The sequence below is a fragment of the Hyalella azteca genome, unplaced genomic scaffold (assembly GCF_000764305.2).
Source record: "Hyalella azteca isolate HAZT.00-mixed unplaced genomic scaffold, Hazt_2.0.2 contig6819, whole genome shotgun sequence".
NCBI classification, from domain to species: Eukaryota; Metazoa; Arthropoda; class Malacostraca; order Amphipoda; family Hyalellidae; genus Hyalella; species Hyalella azteca.
In genome coordinates this window covers 1-11,814 of record NW_025936964.1, presented here as the reverse complement: position 1 = coordinate 11,814, position 11,814 = coordinate 1, and the positions used below count along the sequence as shown (strand labels likewise).

Genomic DNA, 11,814 nt, shown 5'->3' with positions numbered 1-11,814 from the left:
ACCCAACCTGCGAGTTGGCGTTAGGTTGTGATCTCTCGATGTGGCAATGTATCTCCAGATTTATGGACAAAGAAGACGAAAATGTTACCCGTTGCAGTGCAACGGGTAACATTTTCGTCTTCTTTACCCGTTGCAGTGCAACGGGTAAGTTTCATTCAAGATGTCGTGCGCTACGTGTGATCGGTATTATTGCAAAAAATCGGTTTTCCGATGCCGACCGCCAAAAATGGATTTCAGATTCGTAATCTACACCCCAAAAAACATATAATTAAAAAAAAACACCCTTTTTTTTGGATGTAGTTAATCTGCAATAATACCGGAGTCTGGACTGCGTAAAAGAAACAGGAATATGAGTTTTAATTTGTAACGCAAAAAATTATAGATTAACAGGAAGTCTTAACTATTCGCATATATAGCTCACAGGATAAGAGAGAGATAAGGGCTAAGACGACTAAAGTATTATAGCATTAGAAATGCGTAATAGACACAGGACTTTCAATATACACATAGTTAATATAGGCACAAGTGGAGGTTCTACCCTCCATATTGGCGGGACAAGGCACCATGAAGAGCTTTAAGCGAGCACTACGCGTCAGTTTTCGCAGCTCACCTCGGTGAATGCAGAACCAGTAAGTTCGGTGTCGTAGCCTGATGGTCCAACGGTCCGTGGGCGCCGTGGCGCCAGGAGTTCATGCCGTGCTGACGGGAAGTCGCTCCTGGTAGGACCCAAGTCCCGGATGCATCAGAGATAGTACCAGTGTGGTCCGCCGTGGCCCCATCACAGCCCGGAAGGTAGCCACCGCCGAACCCCGATCGCTCCACAGGTCTCTACTGCTTCATAGAGACGGGACTAAAACACAAGAAGTTCATGTCCGACATCTTGACGTCGACCAAGGCAGAAGATGAAGAGATGATTAATCCTGTGTGCTGACTATATGAACGTTAGAGTGGAACTGCTTGCTAGGACACGGAACAGGGGCAGGGAAATTTTGTCTTTAAAGTCGTTATAATAGAAATAAGGATGGCATAGCTGCTAAACTTCTACGTGTGCTCGAAATTATATAAAGAAATTCAAAGCTTTATTTAATCAAGTCATTAAATCGGAATTATTAAATTGGAAGTCCGGTCAGAAATGGTTTGAGGCATTAACTTTATACATCGCCGCGCTACCAGAACTAAGTGAAGGTAGGCAGATACCTTCAGTTTTCTACAGGTACCCCGTAATTTAAATTTTCTACTCAAATGTTGTGCATAACGAAATAAAGACCACTTTAGGTCACCTAGGTAAGCGAAATATTGGAAATGGATTTGAAAGATATCAGAACTAACAGAACTAACACACATAGTTCGATCAATTATCGCTCGCTTGAAGCTATAGCTTCAATCTATAACAGCGCGTCGTCTACTTCTTAATAACGGAGTGCTCGAAGAAGTCTGGTGGGGAGAAATTTTCCAACAATTGGCTTAGGCTTATATCATGGACGTATCTCCAGCTATCAACTTGGCCAGCACCGGATGCGTCTGGTCTTTGGAATTATTTCTTGATTAATTTCAGTTGTTGATTTTCGAGTTGTATTCATCGACCTAATGTTCACGATTAAATCAATTTCAATATTTTAAATGTTGCTAATCCTTTATCTAAGCTGACAATGGATAATAAAAATGTTTATTTGGAACTTCGTTATATATGATAATTTCCTTTGAAACCCTTTCCTTTTTTTTTTTTTTGAGCAGCCAACTTACAAATATCGTTCGACTCACAAAGAAAAGAAACAAGAAAATAGTTCACAAAATCCATTCTCTGGTCTTTTATATTTTTAGTTCCTCGACGTGTGAAGCCGGCGTAAAAAAATGAAGAGCGCATCTAACTACTTTTCATTCATAATTTATTTGCCCCTGTAATAATTCATATTTTGATTTATCATAATTTTTACGCATCACAATATTGAAGACTCAACTTTTGCTACTGTTGATGAAAGCGATGAAAACAGTACAAACTGTCCAGCGCAATTAAACTCTATTTAAGTACCGCCAACGCTTCACCGAATTCAAATCTATTTAGATCCTCCCAGATCTAAAACGGAACAGAATTTTCCAGTTTCAAGACGAAAATTCATACATTACTGTTCACCATTCCACTTCGTCATTCACCATCATAGTTGGTTATTAACCAACAAAGCTACTCACTTGCTTATCATGAGACGGGGCTAACATTCTTTTATTTCAACCCAAGCCCCAGGAAAAAATTTCTCTCTATATATTCTCAATAACTCCATGCGGCTCCTGTATTTATTATTCTGTTGCTTCTAAAGCTCGGCTCTTCACGAAATTGAACATCTATTCTTTTTAAAAAGCATCATAGAGCTAACTTTTTCCTGATTGATAAACGCAGGTCTTATATTGCAAGGCCAGATGCGAATTATAGTGGATCGGTGTGAGAATTTCACAGGCCATGTGTCAAGTGATGAGACTCAGCTACCCATTTCAAAGGATATATCAGTTAAAAAGCAAATAAGATTATTAAACATTTTTTTGCTCACGATTCACTGCTCACACTATCAACAGGATATAAATTCTGTAAATAAACTAAAAAAATCACAACAGCAAATAAAAAAGCACTAATAAAATATTCTACACATAGTGGTCAGTGGATGCGTTGTAGATGTTGCATTTCTGCAATACTTGTTTGTGCGAAACGGGATCCAAAATTAGAGCTTGTCCATATGATCTTGCATGAAGGTGCTTCCTCTTTTTCGTTTTTCTAGTATTTTCTTCTTGAGAATATTTTCCGGCACGATCGCTTTCTTCCTTAGCCTGGCAGAAAGAAGAAATAGCTTGTCATGAATATAAGTATAAACCTTTACAAAAATAGATAAATGTGTGAAAATTCAAAACATCCTGGAAGATATTATTCAAAGCCGTGACTTAATTGTAGTTGAAAGTGAAGCAGCCTGGATGAGAAATTGACAAGAATAAAGGAACACTGCAGACGCAATATAAATTAAATTCAATTAATTCATAGATGTGAATATCTATAGATACCGCACCTCTGTAGGCATGAAGACACTTCTGGAGCGGGCGTTTGCATTTGTAACTTCGTAATTTTCAGGCGAAGGAAAATTGTCGTCAACCTCTCTGTATATGGGAGACGATGTTTCGGGGTGTTCATGGATTATTTCGCTCTCAGGCGGAAGATCGAACCCTGGAGGCAGCTCCATGTGAGGAATGAGGCTCGCCTCACGTACAACTCCATTGCCATACGCACCATAAGAATGAGGGTTCAAATCACTCTCGCTTGCGTAGAAATTCGACTCCGGAAATGCGAGCTCACGCACCATGAAGTTCTGTGTGGACAGATCTGGCCAAATATAAAAATTTGTTGGTCTGTGTTTCAACCATTAAGAATTTGACTGGGTCCGCTTATTTGACGATAGTCAAGTCCATATAGTGGGCCTACGGCGATTTCTAACACATAATTTCAAAAGGCAAATTTCTAAGAAATACAATGCTCTAGTGCGAAAATGTCTAGGAAATTTTAATTTAAAAGAAGAGTTAAATTGTAAATAAGTGTCGAATATTCTTGATAATAAATGCACATACGACAATTCAACACAAAAAACATTCATCCTGAAGCGAATATATCAGCGATGATGCGAATAATCAGCGACGACGAATTGTACGTACCTTCAGGGCCAGCACAATGCGGATCGGCCAAACGTTGCGACTGGAATTTATTGTCGTCCAACACAGGGCTCTTTTCGATGGTTTTTACGTCACGACTGTAACGTCCGACATCGACGTTCTGATCAACGGTGACGTTTATCGGGCGTCTGGAAAAGAAGCACAGGCCGGCTGAGACGAGAATGAGGAGAGAAGCGCTGAGACTGATGATCACCGACAGAGTTGAGTGGTCCACCAACCAAGGAGAAGTCAGCTGATCACTGCTGATTATGATATCGTTGTTCGTGTTACCGTTCGCTTTGACATTGCCGACGTCACCGTGCATAAATCGACCGTCATCATTGAAAGCTGGAATAGATGAAGGTGGAAAAGCCTCAATCACTGTTGTGCTATCTGCATTGTTTTTTAAAGTAACTTTAACCGAGTACGCAGCACCGGCGACAAAACCAGTGATCCCGAGCACCCTTTGTTGAGCTACTGCACTGGCCAAAGTTGTCCAATGCGCTGCTGTTTCTTGCTTGTAATGCACGCTGAAATACATTATTTTGCAGTCGGTGTGATGCCAAGAGTTTATGTGAACAAATACATGTGTGCTGTTCATCAGGAATATTGCGTCTGAGTTTTGTGAAGTCCAAGCTTCCAAGTTCCCATGGTACATTTTGTAGTTGCGAGAGTTTGCTGGCATCGTAGGAGGGGATCCTTTAGTGGAAATGTCCACAGGGAGCGATGGCGGGCTGGATCCTGCGGGAGGCATTCCATAAGATATAAAATGTAATCTAATTTGGCTAACATATAAATTACGGCTAAATTATAATTGTACGGCTGACGTGTAGTCTAATTCGGCTTTCCTTTTTCATTTTAATGGGGTTGTCATTTGTAGAATGAACATAATAGATTAAATGAATTACTGAATGTGTACTACATTCTTGCGGAATAAATTATTACTCTCTAAGTAATACATGTAGGTGGTTTGTTTGAAACAAACTTAACTCATTAACTGACTTTCTCTTCATTAAATCCCGGATACATATTTTTTTTAATTCATTCCATTAGCAAGGATGCGAAATGAAATTTTTGAAAATTTGTTTTTCCATATTTTTCGCCAGATTGCAAAAACAAATGACACCAATGCAATATCACTTTCCTCAGTTGTTCATTCATATCCGGTTTGTTGTAGTTGAATTGAAAAAAGCAAGAATGTTTTTCTCTTCACATTGGAACCATAAACCGCCTACTCTCTGAGTTACCCGCTCTGTGATGAACTTGAGTAAGTTTCATCACCAAGAGGACCTACTCTTTTCTTATAGCTTGTCACCACACAAGTGTTTATCTCTGTTGTATATATATTATAGTCTCCCCGATTACATCGTTGGCCATCCGAGTATGAACGCGTTCAAGAACAACCCAGATATAATTCATATAAAGCTATTGAAAAATATATGTTCAGACTTGAAATGCTTAGCACCATATCAAACCCGGTGGAAGTCTATAGTAGCCATTTCAAACTATCGTCAGTCTTGGAAAGATCCGGTCAAATAATAATAATAATAGCGGTTTCAGCGTTTATTAGGCCGTGGGCCTGTTGTCGATTCTTAACATCGCAGAACATTCACAGTTTATTGCGGTCTCGAACTCGCAACTCACTGCTACAATTCTGCTATGCTTAACCGCCCGGCCTCCTCGCCGATTCTGACCAGAAACTGGCGCACAGAGCTAAATCGAACCCGCACCTCTCTGCGCCAATACTGGTACTATGAACTTTAACCACTGGGCCACCCTGCCCTGGCCACCCAAATGACACGATTTTAGATATTCTGTGAACAGGGCATGAAAAGTTCAAGAATCGGCAACAGGCCACATCAAGCCTGCTCTTCAGCGCCGACATCACTATGTTATTTTATGTTATGTGTTGTCACCACACAAGTGTTTATCTCTGTTGTACATATGTTGTCACCACACAAGTTTTTATCTCTGTTGTATATGTGTTGTCACCACACAAGTGTTTATTTCTTTATGGTGATCTCACCGTAAGAGTTATGGGCGGTGACAGTGAAGGAATAATTTGAGCCACAGAGTAAGTCCTCCAGCAGGAGTTGTGTGCCTGTGACCAGAGTCGCTCCTTCTTCATCGTTCAGCCCAGCAACTCCTGAAAGCTCGTTGTGCTCTTCTTTAGTTACCCCCGTCAGCTCTAGACTTCCTTCGCTACTTCGCAGCAACCTGAGAAAAGTGCGTGTTTCTTTGCATGTTACTTTCTTTCATGTTTCTATTTCGTGAGTTTGATAATGACCATTTCTTTCAAATTAATTTCAAAATTTCAGCGTCAAGGAACAAAATTCCCCGAATAAATAACTGCAATTTGCCCCACATGACGACATCATCACAACACGGTACTGCTAATAAAAGTCATATTCATCAAAGAAAAAACTCATAGCTGGACTGGGGCAGCAAGACGCACACATGTCGCAGGGTGTAGCAGAGAGGAGGTACATCGTCGTGCCGAGGTGGTGATGTCCAGTGCAGCAACGCGCTGGTATTGGTCGTCCTGATCACCTGCAACCTCGGTGCAGATGGAACACCTTCAAAATGACCACGAATACTTTATCCATAAATACCCAGAATACTTTATCAATAAATACCCCATAATGCTCATAACTTTATATTCAGATATCTTCTGAACATATAAACAATAAATACCGTATAATGCTGATAACTTTATATTCAGATATCTTCTGCACATATAAACAATAAATACCCCATAATGCTCATAACTTTAGATTCGGATATCTTAACAACAGTCCCAAATGATTGTTATTTTTTATAAAGGCAAGAAAGTGGAACCACAATTTAGTAATGTCACGGAATAACCTGGGAATGCAAGAATTACCTAAAACTTTGAGCGTGTACGTAACGCTTTTGCCTGAAGCAGCAGAAGGCAAAGTGCAGTCGTAACTTCCACTGTGGCGTTGTCGTGCAGAAGAAATGTACAAATTTCCGTTCGCCAAAATTGCCGTGCCTCTGCCAGCAAACAAGAGATGCATTGCTAAAATGGTTGGTGCTGATGTTAGTAATCGTATTAATTTTTGGCTGTCAGGTGAGTTTGATGTTTTATTCAGTCCTGTGATTGGTTGTGGGATTAACGGGGGCTTGCATGTTTTTGGTATCAAAATTATATGTTATTTGCCGTTTGATCGCATGAACAAACCACTTCAGGTATAACAGAAGTAGTAAGGGTGGAATAAGGCTATATAGACCAATAATTTTGAAATTCATTAAAAGAGAAATAGCGTCAGGATCATGAGAAAATAACTGTTTAATGCAGAACACAATTCATGATCCTACAACATTTATTGTAAGTTTCATTAACGCGGGAGGCACTCACTGGTTCTCTTGCACAGGATCCCCGTCGCAAGTCCATACACGAATTGGGTTGAGTTGTTCACCACGCACCAGGCAGGGCAACCGCACCGTCTCTCCTTCATCTACAGTCACACTCTGCCCCACAGACCATATCTCAGTGCCACTGATCTCTGAAAAGTAATTCAACCAACATTAATTAGATACCGGAACAAGAGAGCTGCTGAATGACTCTTCCAAGAGATTCGTGGGCAAATTTTAAAAATAAATGAAATTCTAAATCACTTCTTAGATAAATGTTGATGGTACAAACCAGTCATCAATTGATGTGACTCAGTTCAGGTCTCGGTAGCGAAGAAGTTCCAAACGGAAGCTAAATTTCGGATAAGTAATGACAAATCACACCATAATAGCCAGACATAGTAAAATCCGTGCAGTTGTTTCAACAAGTTTTTTTCTCAATTGGTCCTAATAAAAACTTATCTGATTAACTTAACTACATGCAAGACAGATGTACGTATATTCCACGTAAAACTAAATCAGCGCTAAACCCTCTAATTCAGGGTTTATATTTACATTCTAAAATTCGAATTAAAGCCCGTGGTTGAACTCGGCCGATTATGTCCGGAAAGCTTGCACTGAATGAACATTAGCTGCTGTTTTATGAAACAATATCAGGGTAAATTTGATGAGGTCCACAAAACTACATTAATAAATTTTAGGTCATAACTTAGGTCACGATCTAATTTTTTAATAATCTATATGAAACTAATTTATAGTGAAATTATATAATAGTAATATTAATTTATAAAATATTTATGAATATTTATAATATTACTATATTTAGATTAATAATTTATAAATTAACAATTAAATATTTATAGAAAAATTAGTAGGTGAAAATTTTAAAACTGAGTTTCAATGAGTGAAGAATAGGAGGAACAATGTAATTATCTATTATAAAAGATGAGATCACGCTAAAATATTCCGTAATTAACTAACTCATATTATTATACCTTGGTCGCGAGGAGAGTATAGAACCTTGGGGCTGGGCAGGGTTTCTCCCGTGGACATCATCGCAGTTACCCACACCTGGGACAAATTTGTGTGTAAAATGTCAAAATATAATTGGATAGAAATTTAATAGGAAGTGAAGAATCTTATAAGCAGCGAAAAAATATTTAAAATCACACTGTTAAAACAAAAAATAAATTAATTTTGAAATATCAGTGACGGTTTTGAAGATGAAGTCAAAATGGATCTCCATGAATGCCATGTAATATAACTTTGAACGCTAAAATTTAGCTTCCATGCTGGTACAAGTTGGAATAAAGTTAAAATACCAATGCTAAGCGCTAAACTACCATGAAACAATAAAAATAATTACAATATCACCGAGTCTCAGACGTCATTCGATTACAATAATAAACATGCATACACACAGGTCGTATATATACAAAGATATACAACCTTAATGGCAAAGTCTGGCAGATCCTCGAGTGTGGCATAGTCTGCCGTAGTGTTGACTGATAGACCTGCCGGATATTCTTGTTCAGATGTTGCGGCAATCCACGACACGCGATGATATGATGTCCTGCCTCTCATGGACCCCTCTGAACGCCACAGCACTCCTGCCTTGCCACGGTCCAGTGGTATCACAGATACCAGGGATGGTGGAGACGCGGCTGTGTACGAATAATATGCGTTTAAAAATTACTTCTTAAATACAACACTTCTAGAGAGGCCAGTGTCTTCGATGTTACACATGTACAATAAATTTATTACTTTATTTTTAAGTGAAAAAAGTATTTAAAATTTTTTTAATATATATAATTTTCAAAAATTACTTAACCTGTCAATTGATTCAAGCATTGTCTCCGACTTTACGAAAGTGTGCAAAATTTCAGATCGATTGGATAGGTAGAAATGTGTTAAATATCGATTATAAAATGTGCAGCAAACAAACAAACTAACAAGAAGTGAAGTTAAAGAGAAGTGTTGTAAAAAGTGCTCAAAATTAAATGATTCGAAGTAGCTATTGATAAAGCTCGAAATTTTACGGAAATATCGAGTTTTAATTTTAACGTCATGTACCTAAATTGCAGAAGCTTGTTTTGTTGTAGTCTGCAACCTACATATTGTTACACAAACTATATATTGAGCTTCCGTTTAACGTAACCATTTTAAAGGTGACCAAAAGGAAAAGATCTACGTTTCTTGGAGCTGGCGCAGTCTTGCACACTCAGTCACAGGTTTAATAATATCAAGATTAGATTTTAGCTTTGTGACGTAATTGATTTGCGTTCAATCATCATGCAGATAGTGAATAGCAACGAATCTTTTATGATTGCGAATAAATAAAATATTGTTATGAGAAAATCAAAACTATGGATTACACTGTGCAACAACCTGGTTAGTCAATCACTAGCCGACAAAATTTCTATGTCGTAGTCAAGAGGTATTGCTTTCAGCATTTTTTGCTAGTTTCCGAACATAAATATGAAAATTTTAATTGTTTATGAAAATAACGTGTAGTGAAGCCGTTTAACATTAAATTGGCAGAGCGGACAATCGTCGCATATACAGCATTTAACACGTCATAAATATTTTCGTGACAGTCATCACCTAAAACAATATAATCCAGGTTCCAGAATAGAACAGCTTTTAAACAACTAATTGTTCTGAACTATCCGTGTCAACTTATTGGTAATTATCTACGGATTTAAACAAAGCTTTCGTGAATACTTTAATATTTATTAGGAAGTAGCTAACATTTCTGCGAATTTATTCAACCTCTTGATATTTTAATGTATACAATTTCCGTTGTCTTACAAAGCTAGGTAGGAAATATCGAATTTGAATGCTGGCCACCCATCCACGAACACACAAGCATTTTGATACCTCTTGCAGACTGCGATGGAAGACACAAGTCCCACAAGCAGACCTGAGCCTGAGAGCCCATCAGCTTAAGCCCGACCATTGATGGACTTTAGTGCGTGGTGAATGGGATATGCACGACACCCATCCACGCACCAGAATATTTCGCTGCCCAACTCACGCGGTGGGGCGGTGAAGCACAGCACGGGGACACTGCCAACTCACGCGGTGGGGCGGTGAAGCACAGCACAGGGACCCAATTGCTTGTACGTAGGAGATTTTTTAGTGTATTTAGCTTAATTGTTAGTTTAAATACAAGGTTTAGTGGACGGGCGGTTTGATTATAGGTTTGAATACAATGTTGCTGAGCTGCATCGAGAACGATATTATCTATCGTTTCTAAGGAGGATATTATTTAACGCAAGACGACATAATTGTGATTTAAAGATAGGTAACATTACTACAAATGAAGAAGAATGCAAGTTATCAGCATTTATTGAGAACAGGAATAATACTCGGGATGTGTAAAAAGAAGATATTGGTAATTGCGTACACATAGAACGTACTAACTGCAACGTACCAGAGCCCAAGAGTCGCTGGTACGCAACCCTGTAGTTGACGATGATACCGTTCGTCACGTCTTCGTCAGGAGGCGACCACGACACCACGATTGTGGAGGACGTCACACCACGACACACAACCTCTACAGGAGGTCCTGAAGGAGCTGACCAAAGTATTGGAGATTCGTGTCAAATCGTGCCTAGATTATGTTTACTATAAAGGTCATGTAGTTATTTCTCTAATCTATGTTGCAACTTATAATTTCACTAACTTACAAGAAAGAAAGGAGCTTTTCCACCCCGTTCTGGTGATAATAAACTAAAATAGAACATGGCGCTCGAAATAAATTTAATAATCTTAACGACCTACAAGTTCACATAATAAAATATTTACACAGCCCCTTCCATGAAGTAGATCGCAAATTTAATGATAATAATTTTTCATCACCTCTGAAAAATTAAATATGAATCAAGTAATGTGTTATTTGCACTATCTGCAACGTTACAAATCGCGCATTGCGACCGTTCTCACAACACTAACAGCAACAACAGTTCGTTGTACCCAATAAAAATTAACCACCACAACAGAATGTAACTTTTAATGATTGTACAGTAATGTAACTCGTCTACACTCACAATCTTCATCGGTGGTGAAAGAAACTTCTGGAGCAGCAGGACCGACACCTTGCGAGTTGCCTGCGCGCACCGACACCGAGTACCGCCTTGCAGGCTGCAGGTTGGACACCACAACTTCCGACCTGCGGTCTGCACTCGAAGTGATCACTTTTATCGTCGGCCCCCGTCGCGATTTTTCAAGGGTGATCGAAGCCGGTTTTCCGGGTGCGAGGTCTGCAAAAGCTACAAATGACGAAAGAAAAAAGTCAAATTGACAATGGATAAATAACGTTTACTCATCAAGGTACCCAAATCTGTCATGTAAATTTATTAAGATGCAATTATCAAGCAATGCACTTCACTACGCCGATAGTAGCTACTGCAAATGCTCGCTAGCTATAATAATCAATTAAAAGTAATTTCGGAATAAAACATATTACCTTACGCTTATACACAAACATAGCCATTGTTACAACAATGCAAATTACTGCATCACATTAATTTGAAAATAGTTTCAATATTACAATTCGTTTGTATTTGTCCACCGTGTTTTTATGTGGCATATAAGATATTACTTGTGTAACTCTTCACCCACGTCGATTAAGGTAATACGACGAGACGTTGTTGATGTCGACCATCACAACTGGAGGACCAGGGTCCTGATCAGCCGTTGGAACGCCTACACGAAGCCACTCTAGCATCGCAGCCGCGGGGCTGTCACTGTGCA

The 11,814-nt window shown here is 39.0% G+C and overlaps 1 protein-coding gene across 1 annotated transcript; it reads right to left on the bottom strand.

Annotated features, from left to right (window-relative positions):
- Positions 1 to 2,515: 2,515 nt before the first annotated feature.
- On the bottom strand, positions 2,516 to 11,797 carry LOC108673474 (Down syndrome cell adhesion molecule-like protein Dscam2). Its single transcript, XM_018161312.2, has 13 exons — positions 11,683 to 11,797; positions 11,109 to 11,330; positions 10,483 to 10,636; positions 10,138 to 10,175; positions 8,506 to 8,720; positions 8,052 to 8,127; positions 7,061 to 7,208; positions 6,566 to 6,696; positions 6,137 to 6,257; positions 5,708 to 5,898; positions 3,685 to 4,422; positions 3,048 to 3,358; positions 2,516 to 2,814 (listed from the first exon to the last, which is right to left on the bottom strand). The coding sequence occupies exons 1-13, from the start codon at positions 11,786 to 11,788 to the stop codon at positions 2,632 to 2,634; spliced, it is 2,634 nt and encodes an 877-aa protein (XP_018016801.1). The 5' UTR covers positions 11,789 to 11,797; the 3' UTR covers positions 2,516 to 2,631.
- Between the last annotated feature and the right edge of the window lie 17 nt (positions 11,798 to 11,814).

Excerpts from the sequence above, each read along its gene's own strand:
- LOC108673474 (XM_018161312.2), bottom strand. The coding sequence starts at position 11,788 with ATGCTAGAGTGGCTTCGTGTAGGCGTTCCAACGGCTGATCAGGACCCT. Across the intron at positions 10,176-10,482 it reads TTGGGCTCTGGTACGTTGCA|CAATTGGGTCCCTGTGCTGT; the intron begins GTTAGTACGTTC and ends CCTACGTACAAG. Across the intron at positions 6,258-6,565 it reads GTACACGCTCAAAGTTTTAG|GTGTTCCATCTGCACCGAGG; the intron begins GTAATTCTTGCA and ends GTCATTTTGAAG.